At 44.9% G+C, this 24,820-nt stretch overlaps 1 protein-coding gene and 1 pseudogene across 2 annotated transcripts in view; one reads left to right on the forward strand and one right to left on the reverse strand.

The window, feature by feature from the left end:
* The window catches only part of LOC113624256 (very-long-chain (3R)-3-hydroxyacyl-CoA dehydratase 1 pseudogene), a 50,480-nt pseudogene extending 36,366 nt beyond the window's left edge, over nucleotides 1-14,114 (reverse strand).
* The window catches only part of CACHD1 (cache domain containing 1), a 217,345-nt gene continuing 206,034 nt past the window's right edge, over nucleotides 13,510-24,820 (forward strand). For both annotated transcript variants that reach the window (XM_027113978.1, XM_027113979.1), the window contains exon 1: nucleotides 13,510-14,352. In XM_027113978.1, the coding sequence (XP_026969779.1) occupies nucleotides 14,113-14,352 (240 nt within the window). In that variant the 5' untranslated portion in view covers nucleotides 13,510-14,112. The remainder of the gene's footprint in view (nucleotides 14,353-24,820) is intronic.

Below are 24,820 nucleotides of genomic sequence, written 5' to 3' on the forward strand. Positions count from 1 at the left end.
TATATATACATAAACGTTATGTATACATACATATAAATACACAGATACACATACATACATACAGATATACATACTCTTGGGTAAATACAAAAGTACTGAGGCTCGTATTGGTGTGTAAGCTACATACCCACATTTGATGCAAATGAAATGGTTTATGCCTTTGAACCTTTGCATATCTTGGTTCCTTCAGTTTGAAATGTTCCTCCAATCCCCTTTGCCTCCCAACTCCTACTTATTCTTCAAGAACCAGCTCAAGATCCACACTTTCACTATGCTGTTATTGTGCTGGATTTCACCAAAGAATGCCTTCTCTGTGTGCTTTCATTATTTTATATACCAATCTCTCCTCCCAGACAATGAGCTCTTTAAGTGCAGGAGCTGAGTCATATTCATGTTTGCTCAGCCCCAGACCCTAGCCCTTGGGCACATACTAAGCACTCAGTAAACATTTTATGAATGAGTAAATGCAGCCCTGGAAGAATAATTAAGACTTTGATGTAAAGGGACAGAAAGCACCCTCCTCACCCAGGGTGGGAAGGGACTGGAAACTTTTTGTAAGGCAGAGGTTAAAGGACATTGGCTGCTTTGGGGATGTACTTAGAGGGTGGAGACCACCTACTTGGGTTACATGAAATGATGTCATACCAACAGTTTTTGTGTCTAGACCTTTGCAAAATAACAATAAATGATTGTTATTTACTGTTAATGATAAAAATGTTAATGATAAAAAATGATTACTTTTTGAAAGTCAGAAAAATCCAAAAGGAGGTCAAGCTCTCTGAAAGTTAGGCTGTTGTTAGTAGCTTTGGAGTTGGACACCCCTACACTTACCACGTGACCAGGGCTGGTCATGTCATGTTTCTGGGCCTCAGTTTCATCATTTGTAAGGGGAGGGGGACAGCAAAGAATAGTGCCTATCTTATAGGATGAGGAGGAAACGAGAAATTTTACCTGAGGTGTTTTCTATGATATTTTAGTGTGAGTCAGGGGCTGGTCAGGAAAACTGCAACTACTTTAAGTATTTAGAACAGAGGAAATGTAATATGGGGACTTGGTTAAATGGGGGATCAAAGAACTCAAAGCCAGAGAGGGAAGGTGAGGAGATCCAGAGATCAGCCGTAGCAGGAAGCTGTGACCATTCCTGTGCTAAAGAGATCAAGGGAGAGGCTAGCGTTACCAGATAGCAAGAGCTGAGGTCACCCAACAGAAGATGAAACCATGTCCAGCGGGGATTGGAGCCATGGAGGAGACACAGCTGCTGTTGGTGAAGCCACCGTCCAAGACAGAGAGCCGAGGAGAAATACCTTGGCTTCCTTTTCCTCCGCCTTCCTGTCTCCTACGACTACCCCCCACTGTGAGAACACAGGGCTCAGCCCCTTTGTAATATAGGGTGGGCCAAAAAGGTGGTTCAGGTTTTCCATGAGCTGTTATGGAAAAACCCAAACAAAATTTTTGGCCAGCCCAATAAAAAGCAAAGCAGGAAAATAGAGAGAAATGGATCTGAACGGAAACACACAATTCATTAGCACAATTAGTTAGTATTCGTTTGGCCCATGAGGGACAGAAAATTCAATATAACAGCAGCTTAAATTAGATAGAAACTTGTATCTCTTGCATGTAAAAGCCCAGGTAGGTAATTTACAGTTATTATGATGTATTATATTATCAGAGACCCAGGTAGCTTCCATCTTGATACTCCTTTGTGTGTGGCCTTGATCTCATGGTCCAAAGTGAAGGTATTGGTTTCAGGCATCGAGACGGTAGCATAGACAAAGAAAAAAAGAAGAGTACATATAATGTTTCTGGTAGAACAATGCTTTTTGAATTGTGGGTCATGACTCGCTAGTGGGTCCTAAAATCAATATAATGGATAACTTTTAAAAATGAAATAGAATAGAATAGACAATATCAGAGTGTTTACCACACAGTAAAGGTAAATATTTCTACTTAAAGCTTTTGTTTCAGAAATATATATGGGCCTATAATATATGCAACATAATATAAAATGCATTTTGTATGTAGGATGCTATCAAAAGAGTTCAAAGCAATTGTTATAAAGTCCCTGGAAATGCTCCACTTCTGTGTCATCCCACTGGCCTGACCTTAGTCACATGGCTACAGAGAATTTCAAGAAGGGCTGGGAAATGTATTATTTTTATAGGCAGCCATTTGCCTGGCTAAACTAAGGATTTTACTACTATAAAACAAAGAATAGTCAAGGGCAACTAGGAGTCCCTACCCCATACAGAATCATCATTATTTTTTACGGTTGAATGTTATTATTGACTGAAAGAGCCGTCTCACTCCGAGGGTGATTCTTGGTAGTTTAACAGTGATGACCAATTTGGCGCCAGAACCCACACAGTCTGGCAGTCTTGATGTCTCTCTCATCAAGTTTTTGGAAGGATTGAATAAGGATGAAAGTCAATTGTTTAGTAGAGCACATGGTGCCTACAAAGAGCTCAGGGATGTTGGGTGTAGACATCAGCATTGGAGCCCAGAGGCAGAGTATGTGGGAGGGCACCAGTGTGGTGGGACACTGTTTCCAGCCAACGTTGATTCTGAAGCAGTTGCTAAATTCATGGTAAATGACATTTGGTTCATAGCAGCAGATGAACTGGGGCCAGGAATGGGATATCAGTCAGCAATGAGGAACAGTGGAGAACATCACAACTATCCGGAACGATCTTGGAACTTGACCTTGGGCTAGTCACTGACCAGCAGCAGATTGTTACCTACAAAAAGGGGCTCCAATTTTTGTACTTGGAATCCTCTACAAAGGGCTTCAAGACCTGGTTAGGGAAGCCCTTCATCCAGATCTTGTGTTTCTGCAACTGTCCAAGTTTGTCCTCCTTACTCAGAGCCGCTTTCTGGCAGACAGCTATCATTCGTTCGTCTCAGAAGAAAAATGAGGGGTGAACCAAAAGCAACTCCCAGGGTTCAAGTAGAATCGGAGTGATAACCACAGTGCCTGGCACATAGTAGGCCTAGATTATTTGTTGGATGAATGAATGAGTGAATGACCAAAATAGAGAAGATGTGAGCTAATTAGCTTGTTGACTATGATATAAACCTAACTTTTTCTCCTGTTGCTGACGTAGCATGGAAAAAGACAAGGTCATATAAACAAGAAATCATGTTTAGGTTGAATACATTTTCAAAAGGAAAATAATTGTCACACTCTTTCATTAAAAATACCTAACTTTTTCTTTCACCTTCTGCATATTATGGTTACTCTTTTAACACGAATTAAACACCCACCATGTGCTAAGTGGTAAACAGAACATGTGAGCAATAGTGTTTCTGCTCTCATGGTGACGGGCAGAGAAACTTGGCAGAAAACTCAGTGAGAAGGATGAAAGGGAATTTGATGTTATACCATTAATCTTATTGGCATAGTACTTTCAGGGAAAGTTGGAAACCTCTTTATGTATGGGGAAAAAAAGATGAATCTTCATCTACTGGCAGAAGGACAAAGTAGATGATTTTCCCAGGTTCCTCCTTCATCTCCAAAGAACATCATGTGCCCAAAGCAGAGGCCACTCTAGACAGGGCTAGTGTCCCACATGGCCAGTTTAATGCCTTTACATTACTGCCTGGTCCTGGTAAGCATCTGAATGTGATATTTCTACAAATACCAAATAGTCTCCAGATCAGCAAGAAGGCTAAGTAGGAAGTAATAGATTCAAGGGTTCATTAATTGAATGAATGTTTATTAAGTCTCCACTATGTGTCATTTGTTGCTGAGAAGTAAGATATTTAAAGGCCAAAAACAAGTTGCTTTTCTCCTAAAGGAAGTGACTGCCCTCTGAGAAAAACAGTCAAGAGGTAACGGTTGCTATGCAGAGTGATAAAGGTGTTGCCTGGAACAGGCTGAGGGAACATGGAGAAGAGACTTCTACCTCTACGTGGGGGAGAGGGCAGAGCGGTCAGGAAAGGTTTCCTAGAGGGAAGTGATTCTACCTGAATCTCCAAAAATAAGAATGCCTTAGCCAGGTGGAAAGGTGAGGGAAGACATTCCAAGCAGATGAAATCCAAAGAGCAAAGACAGGGAAGGAACGAGGTAGAGCAACGAAGGATTGTAGTCAGAGATTCAGGGGACTGATTTTGGCTGGTGATGTAGGTGTGTGCTGGGGGGGAGGGGAGTGGGGGGAATGGAGAGATGTGTTTGGGTCCAGATCATGCCAGTCCTTGTGTGCTAAGAATTTCCATTTCATCCTGAGGCTTACGTGGGATCCTTGATAAATAAATGTTGGGGAAATGAAATTATTTAACCAGATTTTAAAAAAATGGGACTTCAAGGATGACTCTCTAATTTCCATCTTGACGCCCTCAGGTTGTACTTGTGTGATGCCCTCCCCTGAGGTTAGGCAGGAAGCAAGTCTGCCCCGTCTGTGCTGTGAGTTCTGGGCAAGGACACCCAACATTAAGATGCCTAGTGCCAGAGAGTGAAAAATCCAAGTGTGTCTGAGGTGACATACTGAAGTAGTGGGTCCAATGGGGCTCATCAAACCCAGGGACGCTGAAGGTGAAAATCTGGGTTTATGTGTGAACTTAATGGGCCAGGGAAATCTGGAGTGATGAATGGCAGGTGAAACAAGAGGTCTTCTAATTTGTTTTAGAGGCTTTGTTGCAGGTTTTTAGTATAACACTAGCAAGGTTTGCTCGGGCGTTTAAGAGTTGGTGGGGGTAGGAGGTACAAATAGGAAATACAAATAAGCACCGTTCCTTTCCTTTTCCTTTTCTTGACCCCTGGAGCTGTAGGGTGAGATCACAATGCTCAGTACATATATCCACTGCAGTAGGAATTCTAGAATTCTCTAACATCATGGAGTCGTCAGAACAAAAAGAGCACTGATCTGAAAGTGTCTGCCTTTTGTAAAATTCCTCACTTCCAATTACGTGCGTTTGCAGTTACTAGGTCAGTATCTGTCCTTGTCTAAGCCTATGCAGTATGCCTGCACAGCAGTGCTCCCTAGCATATGGCAAAGTCCCTGGTGTAAGTAAGCGACGAAGGTTTTAAAATCCGAATCCTGTTTGCCCCACTAAGTTCCTCATATTCAACTTGAACTCAGTTTAAGTCAGCTGGATGACACTGATAAAATATAAACTCTATGCCGTTTATGTTTCTGATGCGTCAAGATGTTTTGTGGTTAGGTTCCTATGTTTTGGCTTTCATTCAGACATGTGTTCATGACCCCACTTTTCTGAGCATTACTTTTCTCCATTGGAAAATAGACTTGATAATAATACCTGCTTGTTATTATAAATCAGGCGAGCACTGTAATTAAGAGTGGATTTAAATAATGACACCGTTGCATGTTACTTGTGAAAACTTGGGCAAAGAACCCAATCTTACTAAGCCTCAGTTTCCTGATCTGTAAATGGAGATGACTATACCTACTAAATAGGGTCTTTGCAAGGATAAAATAAAATAATCCATTGAAAACACTTAGCATACTGTCTGGAACCTAGTGAGAGCTAAATAAATGTTAGCTATTATTATGATTGTGACTCATAGAATTCTAGGGATTAAAGGAGATAATTCGATATAAAACCCGTAGCATCATGCCTAGAACCTAGTAAGCACTCAGAAAGTGTTGGCTATCAATATTTTTTCCATATATAGTCATCTTTTCACTGTGCAAACCACTGTTTGTGTACTTCATTTGCTTTGTCCATCTCTCCTATTGCAGCCTTGATCTGTGGTTTAAATCTCTCATTGCTATTTCACTTTGTATATTTCTAGTCTTGCCTCCCTAGCCAAAGTATAAACTCAGCAAGCAGCACAGTTTCCTGCACATAGCAAATGCTCACCCTATAGTTGGTTTGATTTGGTTTATTGATAATTCTAGTACTCTTAAAGAGTTTTTAGAAAAATTTTAAACCTTTGGTAAGATGGAAAGAACTATACTGCTTATTATGTCCAATCAAGCCCATGGAAAGAAAGTGTCATCTGATTTCAGTATAGCTAGCTGAGAGTTAATTCTAACTCTTTGCTTTCTAAGACTCCCTAAGTTATGTTTGCTTTCTAAGACTCCCTAGCTATGTTTAAGTTATTACTATTATGTTTATTAAAAATCGTGAGGAATCTTGTTAAAGCTCTGAGTATTTTCAATTTTTGTCTTGTTTTGGTTTTTTTTTTTTTTTTTTCTTTTTGCGGTACGCGGGCCTCTCACTGTTGTGGCCTCTCCCTTTGCGGAGAACAGGCTTCGGACGCGCAGGCTCAGTGGCCATGGCTCACGGGCCCAGCCGCTCCGCGGCATGTGGGATCTTCCCAGACCGGGGCACGAACCCGTGTCCCCTGCATCGGCAGGCGGACTCTCAACCACTGCGCCACCAGGGAAGCCCCTTGTTTTGGTTTTTTAAACTGAAATCCTATGTCATACTTTTTCCTTAGAAATTTCAACATCCTAATTGGAAATATTTAGATATTTTGAGTTGCTATTTAGTTCAGTCAACTGGTCTGAGTCAAGAGTCCCTGCCTTAAATTCATCCCCTAAAGAACTATATATAGTGTGATCTTTCTAAAATATCACTCTCCTGCTTAAAACCCTCTGTGGCTCCCCATCTATCATGGAAGAAACTCCAAGTCCCTTGGCTAAGGACCAAGGCCTCTGTTTTCACCAACAGCCTCGCCCACTGCCCCTTCCCACTTAATGCTGTAGAAATCCCAAACTTACAGCTCCTTTCTTCACATAGTTTTGTTTTGGTCTTTGCACATTTTAATGCTTTTCTCCACCAGGGCTGTTTTTTATGCCTGAGTGACACCTGCCTGTCTTTGGTGACCCTCCTCAGGTGACATCTTCTCTAGGGAACTTTCTCTGACCTAGCTTAGGTTAACTGTCCCTCCCATTGTACCTTCTCTAGAGCATTCCATATTATATCCATTCATTCAACAACTATTTCTTGAATACTTACTATGTGCCAGGTACTATTTCAGACACTGAGGATATGTTGACAAAACACATCAAAATCATTGCCTCCATCGAGTTTACAATAAACAAAATAAGTAAGTAAATATATATGTTGCTAGATGGTATAAGTCGACAGAGAGAGAAGATACAGGGAATTTCCAGAGAGGGGGTTATAGGGGTTACAGTCTTAAATGGAATGGTGAGGGAAGGCCTCCCCTCATATCTGAGTCCAGACTAGAGAAAGGCAATGTGGGGAGATAATTCTCCATGGGTTTCTTGCACTTTTACCTGTCTTGTGAGCAAGGTACTGTCTGCCCTATTGTTCTACACTATATTTTCAAGGATGTTTGTTTAGTGAACAACCTTGACAGGTAGAGACGGTGTCTTTCTTCAGAGCCTAGGGAAAACTTGCTTTCTGCCCAGTATATTAAAGATATCTCCCTCTGGAGCAAAGGGCAGTATTTTTTTGCATTTTATTGTAAATAAGATTTGGGTTATCTAAGCTTGGGGTTCCTCTTCTTCCATGGTACTTGATGTGTGCAGGCGTTAATGACCCTCTTCATGTTGCCAGTGAGAATTAGGGCTTGGAGAACTGGCACAAATGCTGACACTCAGGCTACTACTATTGATGTGAATAATGGAGGCATAAAGTCCTTTGTCTCTAACCCTGGAGGCTCGAGTCTTCTGCCAGCAGCCGTGAGGCTGTGGTAGGCTGACTTGTTGGTTTGCAAGTAGGGTAAAGACTCAGACTTCACAGTTCTTGACAGTGAAATGCAGATATCTGGAAGAAGAGCATTCAAGACACAGGGAATGGCAAGTGCAAAGGCCCTGAGGCATTTGTTGTGTGTGTTATTACCTGTCTTAAAATTTTCTGACTTTCTCAGTAACAGGAAAGTTCTTAAGGACAACCAATCTTATTCATCTGTGTATCCCTAGGACCCAGTAAAATTATTGGTTCATGGCAAATGCTCAATAGATGCTTGTTGAAATTAACAGGAAAGAAAAGTTGTTGCCTTAGAAATAAGGATGTTTCTCAGGCAGAGATCTATGGGTGTCAATAATTATTATTTCCTTTCTTTTTCCTTTCTTTTTGCATTCAGACAGGCACACAATAGAGCAGCAAAAGAATTGAGTTTGGAGTCATACAAACCTGGATTTCCAGCCCAGCTTTGCTGCTTACTAGCCTATAACTTTGGGCAAGTTGTTTAACTTTTCCAAGCCTCAGTTTCCCTGTGTATGAAATCATCATAATAATCTTGTCTTCTCTGCTTTGATGCTTAAATGATAGAACATAGGAAACACACTGAGTTCAAGAAATGATAAGTTGTGTGCCATAGATGCTATCCTACCCTTGGTAGGGTCTCGGTTACTTATATCAGTTACTGTTATTCTATCATTGCTAGCTCCCAATCTGAAGGGGAGTGGGAAACCTGATGATTTTTAAAATCAGCAGGAGGAATATGGAAACCAGGGAGGCTCTATGTTCTAGATGCTCTAGACCGGTAGCTCTTTCCATCTATTTAACAAGAAGCACACTTGCTGAGATCTGAAGTCTTGTAGAAGTTAATGAGCAAATGCTAATTTCTGCCCTTGAAGTTACTGATTCTATTCTCCCGAGCTCCCTGAGTTCACAGATGCAATATAGTTTGCAGCCAGTTATTGTTTTGAACGGGAAGCCTGCCAGCAGCATTAGGCTGAGGATTTGTTGTTAACTTGGCCCTGTTTCCACCTCAGAGCATGCAAAGGGGAATCGTGGTGGCTTGGAAACTCCATACCACATTTTTGGAAATCTGACCAAGAATTCCTCAAAACCGTTTGACCTACAGGTTTTCTGTGGTGAGAAGCTTGGCCAGTGAGTGCCATGAGGTGGTCTCTCACTGAAGGGCTTTGCATCTTCCAAAGTAGGGCAGAGCAGCCAGTTTGATGAGGAATCTTGGTACATTCTTCTTTCGCAGTCAAGGAACAATATTGTTAGTGCTACTCTTTGCTCAGAGTTAATGACTCATGGATTTTCTTAATTTTTTCCCAGTTCTCTGGTCCAACATTTATTGGGTTTCTACTCTGGATCTAGAGTTGTGCTTGACAATGTGGCAAATGAATAAGACAGTAACAGTTCCTGATGGGTGATTCTGCTGTAGAAGCCTGTAGGCCACAGTTTGAGAAACATTACGTTGGAGAAAACAGACTTATAAATGGACATTTGCAAGGCTGTATGTTAAGTGCTAGAGCTTATGAAGAGGAAACATAATGAACAGGTGTCCAACTCAGTCACAAGCAAGGAGTACAGGGCACCCTAAGGAGAAGCTTAATCTATCAGACAGCTTTCATGGTGGTCTCTAGTCTTCTGGACAATTGTGGCCCACTTACCAGTCTTTTCCTCATTTTGTATTCAAATAGTTACATAGTCAATAGTGTTCTCTCTGTAAGAATGGATGATTGAACTTGATCCTTAGAATTACATCAAGACAGAAGGGAGAAAAGAAGAGTCTGTTATTAATAGAACATGTAGACTTGGACTGTAACTGGAAAGTTCTGAAATCAAGTTAGTTCTGAATCTGGGGGATGGCCTCTCTCAGGCCGCATGTTCTGTGTCCTCCACTCTCTCTTCTCTCTGCTTGGCTTTCTTAGCTCCTTTGTAATGTTTGCTCCCTCATAACTTCAGCTTGCAGACATCCCCACTATTTATTGGGTGCTTCTACGTACCAGGTGCTATGTGAAGTGTTTTATGTGCCTTTTCTCAAAAACTTTGGGTGTTAGTGTTTATAAAGTACAGATGACGAAACTGAAGCTAAGAGAAGTTAAGCTTTACAGAGATGACACAGCTAATAAGTACTGACCTTGGGATCTGAACCCAGGTTTTCTAATTCTAAAAACCCTGCTCTTAGCTGCCATGCTATATGGCTATATATGCACACATGCACACATACACATATATGGTTACATATACATCTTGGAATGTATGTGTAAAAATATTTATATATAAATCTATATCTGTATATGTATTTATAGCTATACATTTCCTGTAATATGTCTTATGGGACTCATGTCCCCTCTGACTTCTAATCATGTTTTTCTGTTTCAACTGCCACTTCTAATTGCTTTTTCCTCTTATTTTCCCTAAACTTTTTGAGAATGAAAAGTTGCTTGACCCAGCTAATTTTTTGCCATGGCTTGGGTGTGATAGATTGGCTACTTGATGTTATAAGCCTACCCAGGTCTAATCAGCTGCCCCTCAGAGAACAATCCGCTCTTGCTGAGAGGGGCTGATGGTAGGGCAATTTAATTAAATGCACTGGAGACATTAAGGATTACTAGTTTATCGGGCAACAAGCTTTTATTGGTCTGTCATGTGCCAGCACATATGTGTGTAAACCTTTTCTCTAACCCCAGACTAGTAGCTCAGAGCTTGCCATTTGAAGACGTGGGTTTGCACGCTGCCACCACCGTTTAAAAGTTGTTAGGCAACTGACTGTTTCTGAGACTTTTACTTGTCAGTGGCCCTTTCTCGGTATTGAGACTCTATAGAGTGTAGGCACTGGACGAAGCGCCAGAGCTCCCGGATGAGTGAGTTTCCATCCCGGGGAGCTTGTTTGAAGCCTCTCAGCAGTTCATAAGACTCATGGTGGGTGGGGGGAAGGGGGGGTCTGTAAAATGCATATTCCAGGACCTAGCCCACCTCCAGAGATTCTGCTTCAGTGGACCTGAGATGGACCACAGGATTTGCAGTTCATTGAGTCTCCTAAAGCTGCAGGGGGTTGGTGGACCTAATGAGAAGCATCGGGGTGGAGAAAACATGACTGTCCAATGGATAATCAGTGCTAAGAGAAGAAACAAGACTTAGAGGGACCCAAAGGAGGAGCAATCAGTTCTGTGGGTTTGGTGTCAGAGAAGGCTTCACAGAGGTGACATCTCAGCTCAGTAGGGGCTTGTCAGGTGGGGAAAAGGGTAAGGCTTTCAATACCACCAGCAAACGTGTTTTCTGCAGTTTGTGAGGATTTGAGAGGCAGAGTGGCTTATGGAAGGCCAGAAAGGCAGATAAGCCAGAGCCCAGAAAGTCTTGTTTGTTGTGTTAAGTTTATTTCTCTGTGATGGGGCACCAGAAATGATTAGGTTAGTGAGAGACAAGTCCGGATTTGACTTTTAGAAAGGTGATTTTGGTTTTACTGTGGAGAATAGAAGGATGGAGGTGAGGTGGACTCCATGGAGTCCTGAGAGGAGACCGTGGTCGTGATCACAGGTGAGCTGTGATGAGAAGGCAGCCAGTGGGGTACAGATGGAGAGCAGGGGATGGATGTGGCGAGTGAGGTACCTGGTTTGGAGCATGCGTGACATCCACCCACATTCGCAGTAGGGTATAGATTTAAGTGGAGAGTGGGAGAAAGCAGGAATGAGTTTTAGTTCAAGTGTATCTAGTAGAGACGCCAGTGAACAGTTGGAATTTTGGAAATCCCACTGAAAAGGGAGATTGAGCTTCGTTTAGAAATTTGCAAAACTCTGCTGCCTTGGTGGTAATTGAAGGTGTGGGTGTAACATGAGAGTTCTCAAAAAAAAAAACAACGTAAAAAAAGGGGGACATAGGATTATAACCTCAAGAAATAGGACCCCAAGAAATAGCAAGATACAAAGGCTGGTCAAAGATGGAGAAGCCATCTGAAAGAGTTTCAGAAGGGTAGTTTAGAGATCTGTGACAATTTTGATGACAGTAACCTTGAAGAATCTAAGACAAAAAAATTAATGCTAGCTGCCCTTTATCATTTTTTTTTTCTCTTCCACTTACCACAGGGACTGACATCAGTTTTGTATCACTGATTAACAATCATATGCAATGGTATAACAATGAAAAACAGAAGTTATAGGAGCATCTCGCAACCAAATGTCAAGTCAACTCTGGGGATAAAAGACAACAGATTTTTTTTTTATCTCATTATTAATTCAAGAATCGTTTTTACAGTATCTACTTTGTGCTTGGTACTGAGCTAAGTGTGGATGACGGAGAGGTGGATAGGTCCCTGCCCTCAATGAGGTTACCGTGGTTCCAGGACGTGTTATGCAAAAGGAGCATCGCACATAATAAATGATGGTGTTCCAAGAGTCCCATGTGCCTCTCTCAAGGGGGCACAGAACGGGGAGTGTCACAAAATGAAAACATAGAGTATAGCAGAGATAACACTGATTGGGGAATTCAGAACTGAGAAACAACTGCGAGGCAAAATGGGTTTTATTTATTTAATTTTTGGCTGCGTTGGGTATTCGTTGCTGTGCGTGGGCTTTTCTTTAGATGCGGTTCGCGGGGGCTACTCTTTGTTGCGGTGCGCGGGCTTCTCATTGCGGTGGCTTCTCTTGTTGCGGAGCACGGCCTCTAGGTGCGCGGGCTTCAGTAGTTGTGGCGCACGGGCTTAGTTGCTCCGGGGTATGTGGGTGGGATCTACCCGGACCAGGGCTCGAACCCGTGTTCCCTGCACTGGCAGGCGGATCCTTAACCACTGCGCCACCAGGGAAGCCCAAAAATGGGGTTTAAAAACAATATAGTCAAAGAAGTAAAACATAAGGTTTTGCTGTAAAGTGAAGAGAACACCAAAGCCGAGTTCTAGTCCTGCTACCGCCTCTGCTAGGCAGCCTTCATCTTCCTGGGCACGGCTCTGTCCTCTAGGAACCTACAAGGAGGAACCTTAAGAGGCTTCTAAGAACGGCCCCCACCACAACCTTCATCCATTTGTTCCAGGTGCTTCCAATAGGTGATCTCTCAGAGGGCCTGAGCCAGGAGTCAGCAGCAGGAAGGAAGGAAGCACACTGCCTCCCCAGGCTTCAGAGAGATTAGTTGTTGTGGGGCGAATTCCCGCTCAGTAGTGTTGTGGGTTTTGTGTGGTTTTGTTTTGTTTTGTTTATTGCTTTCGACGGGATCAGATGGTTCATTTCCAAAGAGAGGCAGAAAGAATTATGTCCTATTTAAGAGCAAGGGTCTCGGATCTGCTTAAATCCTGGATTTGCCTCTTATCCCCTGGGTGACCTTCGGCAATTCATTCCACCTCTCTAAGCCTCGGTCTTTGTTACCTAAAATTTTGGGATAAAGATAGTACCTCACAGGGATGTGGTGGGGATTAAAGGATAATGTATACAAACCCCAGAGAACTGGGCACACAGTCGTTGGTCAAAAAAAAAAAAAAAGAAAAAAAAAGAAAAAAGGAATCCGTTGATCCAACGAATGCTAGCTATTGTTATTAATAACATCGATGAAGAGCAGTGGACGCACAAACAGCAGTCCCCTCCCTCCCGAATCTCCGCCAGGCAGAAAGCCAGCGTCCTAGAACTTAAAGGGACTTTCGATGGGTGGGACCCCGGAGTCCCTGGCGAGGGCGGAGGCGGTGAGAGCTGGGGTGGGCAGCTGTCCCCGGCAACCAGAAGGTCTCAGGGACCCCACCCCCGGCAGGGCTGGTACCCGAGCCGAGAGCCTGCTCTCCGGCCCGTGGCGTCTCGAGGGGCCGGTTCTGAGGCGGGAGCGGGAGAGAGAGGGGAGGGGCGACCGGGGGAATGTCCCCGCCTCTTTCCCCGCTTCCATAAATCACCGCAGCCGCGGCGGCCGCCGGGTCGGGAAGTGTACGGAGTCGGAGCGCAGCGTGGTGGCACCAGACACCTCCCTTTCCCCCGTCGCTGGCTTTTTTTCTTTCAGTGTGCTTTTTTTGTTTATTTGTTTTTGTTTTTTTAAACCTCCCCCTCTCCTGCCTCGCTAGGGTGGCTGCCCCAGCATAGCAGCCCGATCGCCGCTCCTCCTCCGCGGGTGCAGCCGCCCGCCCTCGCCGCCGCCGCCGCCTCGCTCGGCCGGGACCCGCGGGAAGCGAAAGCTCGGCGGCTCCGCCTGTCAGCCCCGCGGCCACAAACCCGGTGCGGACGCCGCAGCTCTTTCAGCAGTCCGCCGCACCGCGGGGGCCGCGCCGGCGCCGGGGTCCCGCGGACGGCTGGGGCGGCCGCTTCCTCTCCCTCCGCGGCCACCGGGGCCCGGAGATGGTGGCCAACCGCGCTCCCGCGCCGTAGCTGGGCGTCCCCTAAGTTCGGGAGCCGCCGCGGCGCTGAGAGGCGGCTGCAGAAGGGCGAGAAAGTTTTGCCGGGTGCGCGGAGCGGGCCCTGGGCGCACCTCCCGGAGCTCCCTCCCCGCTTCCCGGCGCCTGGAGCTCGTCGGCGGGGAGTGGGGGTAGGCGGCATGGCCCGCGAGCCGGAGGAAGAGGAGGCGGCGGAGGCGGCCGCCCTGGCCCGCGGGGGTCGGGGCTCGCTTGGCCGGGCTGGGGCGCGGCGGCCGCCCCTCTGGCTGCTCTGCCTGGCCGCGGGCTGTCTGCTGGGCGCCGGGGCCGACGCCGACTTCTCCATCCTGGACGAGGCGCAAGTGCTGGCGAGCCAGATGCGGAGGCTGGCGGCCGAGGAGCTGGGGGTCGTCACCATGCAGGTAAGGCCCCCCCCCCATCGCGCCCGCGAACTTGCCAGGCATCCCGCCTCTCTCCTCCGCGCAGAGCCCGGTCCCATCCCCAGTACAGGTCCCCTTAAACGAGCACCGACCTCGCTGGCATGCACAGAGCCCCCTTTGCCCCGGACACCTCCGCCCTCCCCATGGACCCCCTGACTACACACCAACTCCTCTTCCAAGCACTCGGGTCCCCTTTCTCCTCTGCAGAAGCCCCTGCCCTTTGCACAGACCCATTTTCCCCGCCCCCCGGCACAGTTCCATTATCTCGGCAAGGATTCTCAGGTTCCCTCGCACCTCCTTTCCTAATTTGCACGCATTTCCCCGCAGTCTTTTTTACCCCTCCACCCCTGCAAACTCCCCTTCCCACTTTGTGTACCCATCCCAGGACAGCCGGTCCCGCCTGGCCCGGATGATTTTCCGAGACCCCCAGTGTACCCCCTTGATCACCTCTTCGGGTCCCCCAGACCTAGGCGCTGCAGTGGGCGCCGGGATGGGAGGCATCGCTGCGTGCGCAGCAGCTCCGGGGCCACCTGGGGTCCCGGCTGAGAGCGGCCGAGAGAGTGAACTCCGCGCTCCCTTTCCCCGCCCGGGTGTATTGGGGGAGGGGCTGGCCTGGTAGACTCCGGGTAGATTCCCGACTCGTCCTGTGTGGTGGACTTTTTTTGTTGTTGCTTTCCGCTGTCGCTGTTGTCGGTTGCGCGCTGTCGGCTGTTTTTGTTTTGTGTATGCCTTTTGGGGAGGAAAAAGGGAGCATAGTGAATAAGGTTCCCATTTCTCTAAATTGTTTACCAGGTCCGTCCTTCCCAGGAGAGGAAGGGGGCTAAAGAAAGATTGCCCGAGGCTAGTAAGGAATCCCGAAGATGTTACTAATAACCAATAGTAGTAAAAAATTGCTAAACAGAAACCACCTGGAGATTCTATCGCGCCGTTATTTTAACCTCCTTGGCCCACTAGTTTAGGAGGAGAGGTTGAGATGACATTCCGAGTCTGAAACCTTTGCTATAACATTCTTCCGTAAAATAACCTCATCCTCTTCTTATGTCTTCTAACAATAATAACAGTGATGAATGTGGTCTTCGAAAGAGCGAAGTTTCCAGGAATGTGTTCTTGGAATAGGTTTCTGATTTCGATTCTACTGTGACAACCCTTCTACCTCTCACCGGGAGAGGTGTTTTAAAGTCACTTGGGACTCAGGTTTCTGATGTCCTTTTTTTTTTTTTTAGAACCTCTCTCCCTAACCCTACGCCCCCTCCCCCCATGCCCCAGTCTCCTTCCGGGATGATACAGTTTTCCTAAAGCTAGTTCCACAGACCTTTACCGCTGTAGTGAAAGACTGTAGGGTTTTTTGTTTTGTTTTAGGAGTGAGGTGAGGCTGAGGAGTGGATGGTTTGCTTGAATGGCAATGCTGCGTTTATTTGCAGGCACCGGCCCTGAAGTGCAATAGAGTCCGATTTTTCTTCATGTGCATAATAGTAGACAAGCTTTTAAGATACGTCGTTTAACTTTTCTATGCAGATCTTTTAGGCTCAGATTAAGTTATAATTTTTTCCATATGCGTTTTCTGATTTCTGAGGATTGCTGACAGAGATCTTAGGAGTGAAGTGACCTTTAGAGGAAATGAACTAAAATGTTAGGGATAAACGAGGATTTCTTTTTCCACTGATGAATGTTTCAATTCAGAGGACAAATAATTGTCTTTTTGCATAGAGACCCTCTTTTAATAAAGGAAATTTAATACGTTGCAGTTTGGGACTGTGTTTGTAAGATTAGCAGGCATTTATCACCTTCATCCCATCACTAGGGCTGGACAAGGAACCTCAGGGTTTTTTTCCCCCTTCACTATATAAGCTAAGGACTAGCTTTTTCTAAGATGCTGACAGCAGTTTTACTGTTTCTCACCCGATCCTTGACAAAAGGTGAAATCGGATCCCAACACATTGTCATTCAGGTAGGGATCCAAAGCAAATGTAGTTTTAAAAGGCTTCCCTGTTGAAAAGGAGACACTTTAGAAAAAAAGCTCTGATCAGTGGGGGGTTTGTGCCCAAATGGCCCTTTATCTCCTCCCAACTGGCCTCTTTCTAACACCTTTGCAACCTCATTGTGGAAACTGGCCTCCTGGGGACAGGGTTTTGTCTGGCAAAATGTGAAGTGGCTTCTCTCCTTTTTTGAAAGGAGCAGCACATACTGTATTTAAATTCTTCTTCTTGAGCTGTACATTGATCTGCCACTTGCCTCCTTCTGGGAAAATTGGGGAAAGGGTCTCTTTTCAATTTTGTTAGACTGTCAGCTTTTGGGGGGAGGGAACACTTGTAAAAATCTAAGGCAGGTTAGATTTTTTGCCCTTAGAACAAAGGTTTCGAGCCTCACATTTTCCTCCGTAAACCTCTGGGATTTTTTCAATGTGTCTGAAATTATATGGGTTTAGCTGCCTAAAGTGCAGATAATATAGTCCTTCCTTGTGACATGTTGGATTTTATAGCTGTGGAGCTAATCTGTTGCTCAGAGGCAGGTAGCCTCATTTGGGCATTAAGGTGAGCAGGGTCAAACTTTCATCTGTAGATACGAGGGGGTTGGGGAGAGATGATGTCTCTTTGCAGAAAAAGAATGTCCTCTCTTGATTAAGGGATTGACTCTTCACTTGACCTTGGCGTTTCCAGTACAGTGCAGACCTTTCAGGACAGCATCTTCTTTGACAAGAAACTCTCTGTAGGTCAGTTTATACATGAAAAGCCTATTTCCAGACTTCAGTTGCTGCTGCTGCAATTCTCCAAGGACCGTTTTTAATTTTGAGAAATTGCAAAGTAGCCTTCCAAGGAGGCCTGTTGCCGCCTCTGTCACAGGACAGGCACAAGGAGTAATTTTACAAAAACAAAACCCAGGCCTTCTTTCAGCACTGTTGTTTCCCATGGCATAGTTTTTGTGCTTGCTGATAGAGAAGACAGTTTGAAAAGCGATCTATCTTAAAGATTTTCTTGGAAAGGTTTTCTCATGGAGGCTGCCTGCTCATGTTTTTTTTTTGTTGTGGTGGTGGTTCCTTTTTAGTAATGGACAAAATTAAAAAAACAAAAACTCTAAATGATCTGCACCAGCTAATTTTGCCAGTGCCCTGGGAAAGCTGCCACTGAATACTGCCCCCCTGGCAGCAGACCCCATACATCATGGGTAAAAGTCAAAAACCTAATCATCGTCTCCTCAGGGGTCTCGTGGAGTGAAGCCATCAACGTTGAGATCTAGGGAGCAGAGAGTGGCTGTGTCCAGGGAGGCTTGCCTCTGCTTTTTCATTCATGCAACAAGTTTTAATTGAAGAAAATCGTAGAGTGGAAAGAACTCCACATTGGATATTTGGAAACCTGGGTTCCAGCTCTGCCACTTGAGAAGTTGGGTGATCTTTGTCTGCAAACCTGGAAATGATTCTTCCTAGAGATCTGTTCTGTGGACCTAATGGCAATAGTGTGTGTGAAGGCACCTGCTGATGTGAAGTTGGGGCTGGGAAATGTTGATGGACGTGGTTGTTCTTAAATGGAGAAATATTCCTTGGAAGCTGGCTGAGCACAGAGCATTATGCTAGCTGGGTGTTTGGGGGATTTACAGGGAGGTATCACAGCACAACCCCTTAAGGAGTTTGCAACGTGCAGGCGGAGGTAAGGTTGCACAGGTAAAACAGTTAAGCAACAATGCCTGCTTGTTAGAAGGCATATCGGGCTCTGGGAGCCATTTCACCAGGCACTTATAAGGCCCATTTAACATTATATGACAATACAGGCTTCCTAACAGCAAGGGCCTGGCACACGTCCAGGGTGCCTGCCTTGCTCTAACTCAGCTCTGCTGGGCTGGGCATAGTCACTGTGAACTTGGCAGACACACTAGCAGGTTGGTCGGACAGCTGCTGTATGGGGCTTGGAAGAGGGGTGGGTGAGGAGGGTCCTTCCAGCAGGGACAGAAGAAATACCAGAAGCACAAACTTGAGCTTGAACTCAAATTGAAGAAAGAGCAGCAGCCAGGACAGTCATGACTTCAGAAACTGAAGGGCGCTGTAGGGGTGAGGTGTTGACTGAAAATATAGAGCAGTGTTGTAAATAGTGGCTATAGCTGAAAGTGAAAGGGGAGGCCTTCTTTGTATGCCCTAGGACAGCATTACGTAAGTTCATTTTTCATATTTGCATACATTCAACAAACTTTTGGGGGAGGCTTCTATTCTATGAGGGGCCTTGGGTTCGGCTAAGCTGGGGATACAAGGTAAATAAGGCCTGGTCCAGGCCCTGAAGTTCTCAACTGATGATGCAGACAGATACAAAAGGAGGTGGTATGATACGGGGGTTAAGGAGAGGCAGAGAGGTGTTAGAAAGCAGTGGGCTAGTGCCATGGTAGAGAGGCATTATGGGAGTACAGAGGAGGGCTGCTGAAGCCCATCTGGTGAGGTAACGGAAGTTGGCTACTCCTCCTTTGGCCTTTTAAATGAACTGTCCACACACAGAGGCCAGTCCTGCAAGCAGAAACAGCCTCAGACATTAAGGGTAACCAAATCAGCAGTTCACCAGACATTTCTAATGCCCTTTGGTCGTACTGGACAAGGTAGCTGTTATATCTTAAGCACCAGAAAAGGGGGGTGGCTGTGACTCTTGTACCTCTGCATATGGCCACACTTCTATCTCATTTCTTTGGCCATCACGCCCGGAGTTTCTGTGGTTATTGGACATAACCATCTTTGTGGCTCTACTATAACTGCGTGCTGATTTGCAGTTATGTTTAGGCAAGGTTGGCATTTGCCCCTTAATCATGTCCATCATACCAGGAATGGCATGTTTTAGGATGATTTGAACGTGTACTTAGGCAATCGAGAATGTTTTAGGGCTGAAATAATCACCTGTATTTGCAAATAATGTTGTTTGAGCCTATGCCCCGTGCGCAGTATAAAGCCTAGTGGGAAAACTGTGGCCTTGTTTTCTTCTGAGATTGAATGTTTGGAGTAGAGGAAAATTGACCATTGGTGGATGACTTTGAGTTGAACTTGGTAAGAATGAGCGCAAGGAAAAGCATGTTGAATCCCTTCTGAGGGACTCTCACTGGTGTGCTTAGTACTTCCTCCCCTTCCTCTCCACTGATACCTGTCTTAGCTGGCGTCGTCGCCTGTGCTTATGCTTTTCCTGCCAGTCGTACTTGAGCCTGGCGGGGTGTGGGGGAGGGGAAGGAGATGGTGTTACACTTTCTAACTTGGTGCTATTTCTGGTTGCTGCTTGAAGAGAGTTCCTTCCTTGAGCTTAAGTGGATGAGCAGACAGGAAACTTGCAGAACTCTGGAAGTTAGGTATTACGTGCAGTGGGATTTGTTTTGAATCTGCTTGAACCTGGTGTAAGAGTGTATTGGAAGTCAAAAACATATAAAGGGCGACCGTTTTGACTCAGCTAGTTATTAACTATGTCACTTCCGGCATGTTATTAAATCACCCTGAACTTGAGTGTCTTCGCGCTTCATTTGGTTAATGGAGGGAAGTATCTTTGAGCACAAGGTCTAACATAGGAACAGTCAGTAAACAGAAATAAATATGGGACAATCTATTTAGTGCCAGGGCACAGAACCTGGAAGCAACAAACATGCAACTCCAGAGCCTGAATGAAACCGAAATCTAAGCTACGTGTGGTCAGTCCTCTGGCCCAGGGGTTACCAAAGTGTGGTGCACGGACCTCAGGGATGTGATGCAAAATCATCCTTTGCGGCTTGTGAGGAAAGTATTAGACCTGCTATTTATAGTTATTTATTTACTTTTAAGCTTTCTAAATGCAGAGACTTGAAAAAATATACAGAAGTAAAGAGAATAGCATAAGAATGCTCCTGTACCTCTCACCCAGCCTAAATAGCTATCAACTTGTGGTCACACTAGTTTCATATCTGCCTCTGCCTCCATATGCTCTTCCCCTCCCCCGCAGATTATTTTGAAGCAAATTCCAGGTATCACAGAATTCCATCCATAACATTTTTATTGCATCCTTATTTAATTTCATGTTTTATAATATGCATAATATATTGCTGCACTAGTGTATAGAATTTGCAATCCATAAATACAAATCTTTTGGAGGATATATACTTATAATTTTTTTTATAATGAAGTGCCTGAGCAAAATGATCACTGCGTCCCCTGGCCCTTTACAAATAGCTAGTACCTTTGCCCAGCAGCCTCCTTTGCCTTCCATATGTAACGCCCAAGTTTCTTTTGCATCTGACCCTCATTTTCATGCCTGGCTTTCCCCACGAGGCTGTGAGCTTCCATGTTTTCTTAGTGGCCAGCTTATAGTCTGAGCATATGTATTTGACTGATATGCCACAGGCCCCGTCTTCTTACTCCTACTTTGTCCCTCTTGCAGAGAAGGAAGGCAGGAGTGAGAAAGGAACAAGGCAAAATAAGCTGTGAGGGAGGAGGGGAGGTTGAGGAGGAAAAGCTGATTATATATGTAATGTATCTTCTGATGAGTCTGTCAGCAGATATTCCCTGGGTGCCTTGTTGCAGAATCAGAGGCTGGGAGAGTGCAGGGAAAGTATAGGATACCCAGTGCTTTCCCTCCAAGAGCTGTGTCTTACCAGAGAGGCTAAACCAACTTGAATAGGTCAAGGCAGTATAGAAAGAAATGCTAAAGTATGGGATCAAGGTTACACGGGGAGGGGTGGGGGGGTTGCTAGCTCTGACGTTGCCAGGGGTCAGTTAGACAGAATGAGTAAGGCGGGCCAGGTGTAGGTCAGTAGGGAACGGTGTTGGCTGTTGTAAACAGGAGGTCACTGATGGGGGCTGAAAGGAGGCAGCTGCTACTCAGCTTCTCCGATTGCTGCCCAGTGGCAATGAGGGTCCCGTGTTGCCACGTGACTCACTTTTCAGGAGAAGCTGGGTATCTTGTTTTTAGATGAAATCTCTTGATTCTTAAAATGTTGGCAAACAATCCACATTTAAAAAACAAAATAAACAAACAAACAAAACATTGTGTGGGCCAAAGCAAACATGCCTGTAGGCTGCATCAGGCCAGAGGCCACCAGTTTGCGGTGTCTGGATTAGAATTATTCAGTGAGCTCCAGGAGACAAAATCAGTGCTTGTGTGTAAAGGTTATGGGGAAGCAAGTTTCTGTATGGTAGGAAGGACAACTTTCTGATAGAAGAGTTCTAAATTGGATTGCTTTAGGAGATGAGCTCCCTGTCATCCTAATTACTTAAGCAAATGGTCATCGAATGTTTATTTGGTGCCAGGCACTATGTTCGTTCTGAGGCAGCCATCGGTTAATTTCCAAGGCAGTGAACGGTATGAGAAAGGAGGTTCCGGATGCTTGGAGAAAGTATGTCAGAGATGTTAACCCATTTGCGGGGTGCAGAGGGATTCAGAGAGTGCCATTCCCAGAAGTCTCCTTTGTGATGACGCCTTCAAGAAGTGGAAAAACGGCCTTAAGATTTGGAGTTTAGAGAGCTGGAGGGAAGGAAGGGTGCAGGAAGAGGTCAGAGAAGTAGACAGAAGTCAGGTAGTGGGTCCTTGGATCCTTCATGTCCGTCAAGACACATGGCAGGTAACAGAGCACCCAGTTTATACCAGCTTAAACAAGGAAGTAAGTACTGCCTCATGCAATTGGACAGTCTAGGGGAGATCTTTGGGCAGGGCTAGATGAGGGCTCAGTGTGGCCGTACCCTCCTTCCCTCCATTCTCATAGGTTCTCCCCTTTGTTTCAACATGGCTGGCAGTAGCTTCTTAGTGTTTGAGTTGAGAACTAGCTGCTGCTTGTGCCTGAGTCTCTTGTCTTTGGAAGAGATGTGCTCTGGGCAGGGGTGGCGGGGCGTGGCGGCGGGGAGGAATAGGAACCTGGAGAAATGAGGAACTTGGTGCCTAGAAAGCTCAGCTGAAGTGATTTAGGATTCAGGCACCATTAGCAGCCACCACATCCCATGGCCTGCTCCGTACCTAGGTTCTGTCTCCCCCAGTACAGTTCCGGGAGGGCCTGCTTTGCGGTCTCCCTGCTTCTGGCCTGCACACAGGCTGGCTGGCCTCCCACTGTGGTCCTGTGGCCTGCCCTGAGGGGCTGTACAAACTCAGCCTCAGCAGGCCTGCCCCGGGCATGCCTTTTCTCCCTGACCTGTCAGATCCACGGATCACCAGGTGCCATGAGAACTGGGAAGAACCAGAGAGAAAGTCAGATGGACCTCTCGCATTTTACAGATGAGAAACGGAGGCCCACTGGAGAGTGGCTCTCTGGAGCTTACACCAGTAGTACGTGTGGTAGACTTAGAACTCAGGTCTTCGTTTTAGGGTTGTTGCTTTTTGACCTTTTTCACAGTTCTACCCCATGGCAGCTCCATTTTCCTACAGAAGATTGCCTTAAAATGGAAAGGAAACTTGACTTAAGAACCTTTCCATTCCTCTTTTGAAAAAAACTGGCTTATTTCTTTTATGGTTGAGAACTTAAAGCTGATAGTCTAATTTGACAGCTAACTGGGTTTTGTTTTGTCTGTTTGTTTGTTTTAAAGCTACTTAAATACCTAGAAGTCAGTGAGCCACTGAAGAAATACAAAAATTCTGAGACTTACCACAATGTTAGATATTTTTAGATATTTTTTAAAAGAACAAATTTAAGTGGTCAATAGCTATTTATAATTGTGAACCTGTACCACCAAAGTAATTTTTAATTAAAAAGATAAAGCAGAAAAAGAAAACAGAACTTTAAGGGAGGAACAACTTTGGTTTTTTGGTATTTATATAAAAGCTACAGAAGGAAATTACACCTGTAATTTTCAGGCAGAGTGCTATTTTAGAATTGAATTTTGGGACTGCATATCTCTCCCCGGTTATTCGAAGTATGAAGTTCTTTCTTTTTGTGAAAATTGTAATAGTATCATTACTTTGGAGGGGTTGTTTGTTTGATTTGATAATGAAACAAAATAAATGTCATTTGAATGCCTCTTTACCTTGCCCACTTTGTTCTGAATTCAAAAGAAGTTTTCCCTTACTTCAGATTTACATAGTCACATGATTTCTCAGTTAATTACAGTTAGAAAAGTTCCAACACCCAAATACCAGCCTGGGTCCACTGAAAAGTAGCTTCTGGTCCATATATCCCTGGAAATAGTGTCCTTTATTGTCATTGTAGTAGAGAAGCCAGTGGAGGAAATTCTTATCCATTGTACATGATAACCTCCTGGTTCTGTTCCAACCATAACAGTTATTTTAAAGGCTCGGTCAAAGCCCAAGACTCCAGCACTTTTTTTTTTTCTGGATTCCCCTTGGATATTTTTTTTTAATTTTAATTTTTGCATCGAGTATTTGAAAAGATACTTCGAGGCCCTGGTGGAGGGGCAGTGAAAATCGGCAAGCCAGTGAGAATGAACCTGAATTTTTAATTAGGCTTTGAGTTGTTTCTGCAAAGTGTGGAGACATCATTAGTGATGTAAGTCTTGTTGCATTAGCAGAGACTGACATTTCACTTCAAACGGGGAGAGTGCAGCTGTCCTGTGCAGATAAAAGTTGCCAAGTGCAGAATAGCAAGGTGGATTGGTAGATAATTAGCTGTCCCACATTACTGCAGTGTGGAAGAAGCCCGCCAGTCATGGACAGGAAGGAGGAATTATTAGCGGGAGAAAATCCAAGTGTGTCATAAAGCACTTTGGAATCACTTCAGCTGTGGCAGAGCTGATAAGGAGTATGTTAAGGAAACAAGACAAACTGAGTCTAGTATATGATGGCCAGCTTTCTCTCTTTTTTTTTTAAACAAATCTTAATTCAAAAGAGGAATAGCCAGAAATTAATGATCCATAAATACTCTGAAGTACAGATTCATCAGTCTGCCCTGACTCTGCATATAAAATAATTAACCAGCTTAAAATAGTCTTCATAGTTCCATGTCACTTGAAAATAAAGTAAGGATTCTAAATAGGAAAAAAAAAATCACAGGGAGACCATAAAGCCTTAACAATTACAGTTCTGTGTATAACCATGAAAAGATATTTGAAGAAGAAATTTTGAAGTCTGTCACCTCCCTGATATGTGTTACAGTATTTATAAGTGGTTTGAGGATATTTTTATGTCCTTATGGGTGGTGCACGTTTTAAAAGTTTTGCTGTTATCTTCGCACTCATCTCTGGGAATGAGCAGTGTAGAAAGACCTGTTGGGTTTCTTATCAGACATTTGCTAATTCACATGAAACTTCATGGGATTTTTTTCTATCCACTGGAGTGCACCCTGGGCCCCTATCAGGATCCTGGACCCCGTGTCCTAATTCCACCCATGTTTCTTGATTGGCTTTCTCCAAAGCCTGTGCTTCTCCTGGCAGCCCAGGGACAGGAGGTGCTAAAGTACTCAAGGTGCTGCGTTCTGCTTGGATGGTGTCCTCTCTGAATGAGGGCTACGCTTGGCTGCTGTAGGAGAGCCAGATTTCTGCTTTTTGCTGCTTGTCTGCTCCCTCTCTCGGTTGTTCCTGCCCTGAGCAGTT

Source organism: Aethalodelphis obliquidens, unplaced genomic scaffold (assembly GCF_003676395.1).
Source record: "Aethalodelphis obliquidens isolate GAN/ISIS:26980383/991018 unplaced genomic scaffold, ASM367639v1 scaffold13, whole genome shotgun sequence".
Classification (NCBI taxonomy): domain Eukaryota; kingdom Metazoa; phylum Chordata; class Mammalia; order Artiodactyla; family Delphinidae; genus Aethalodelphis; species Aethalodelphis obliquidens.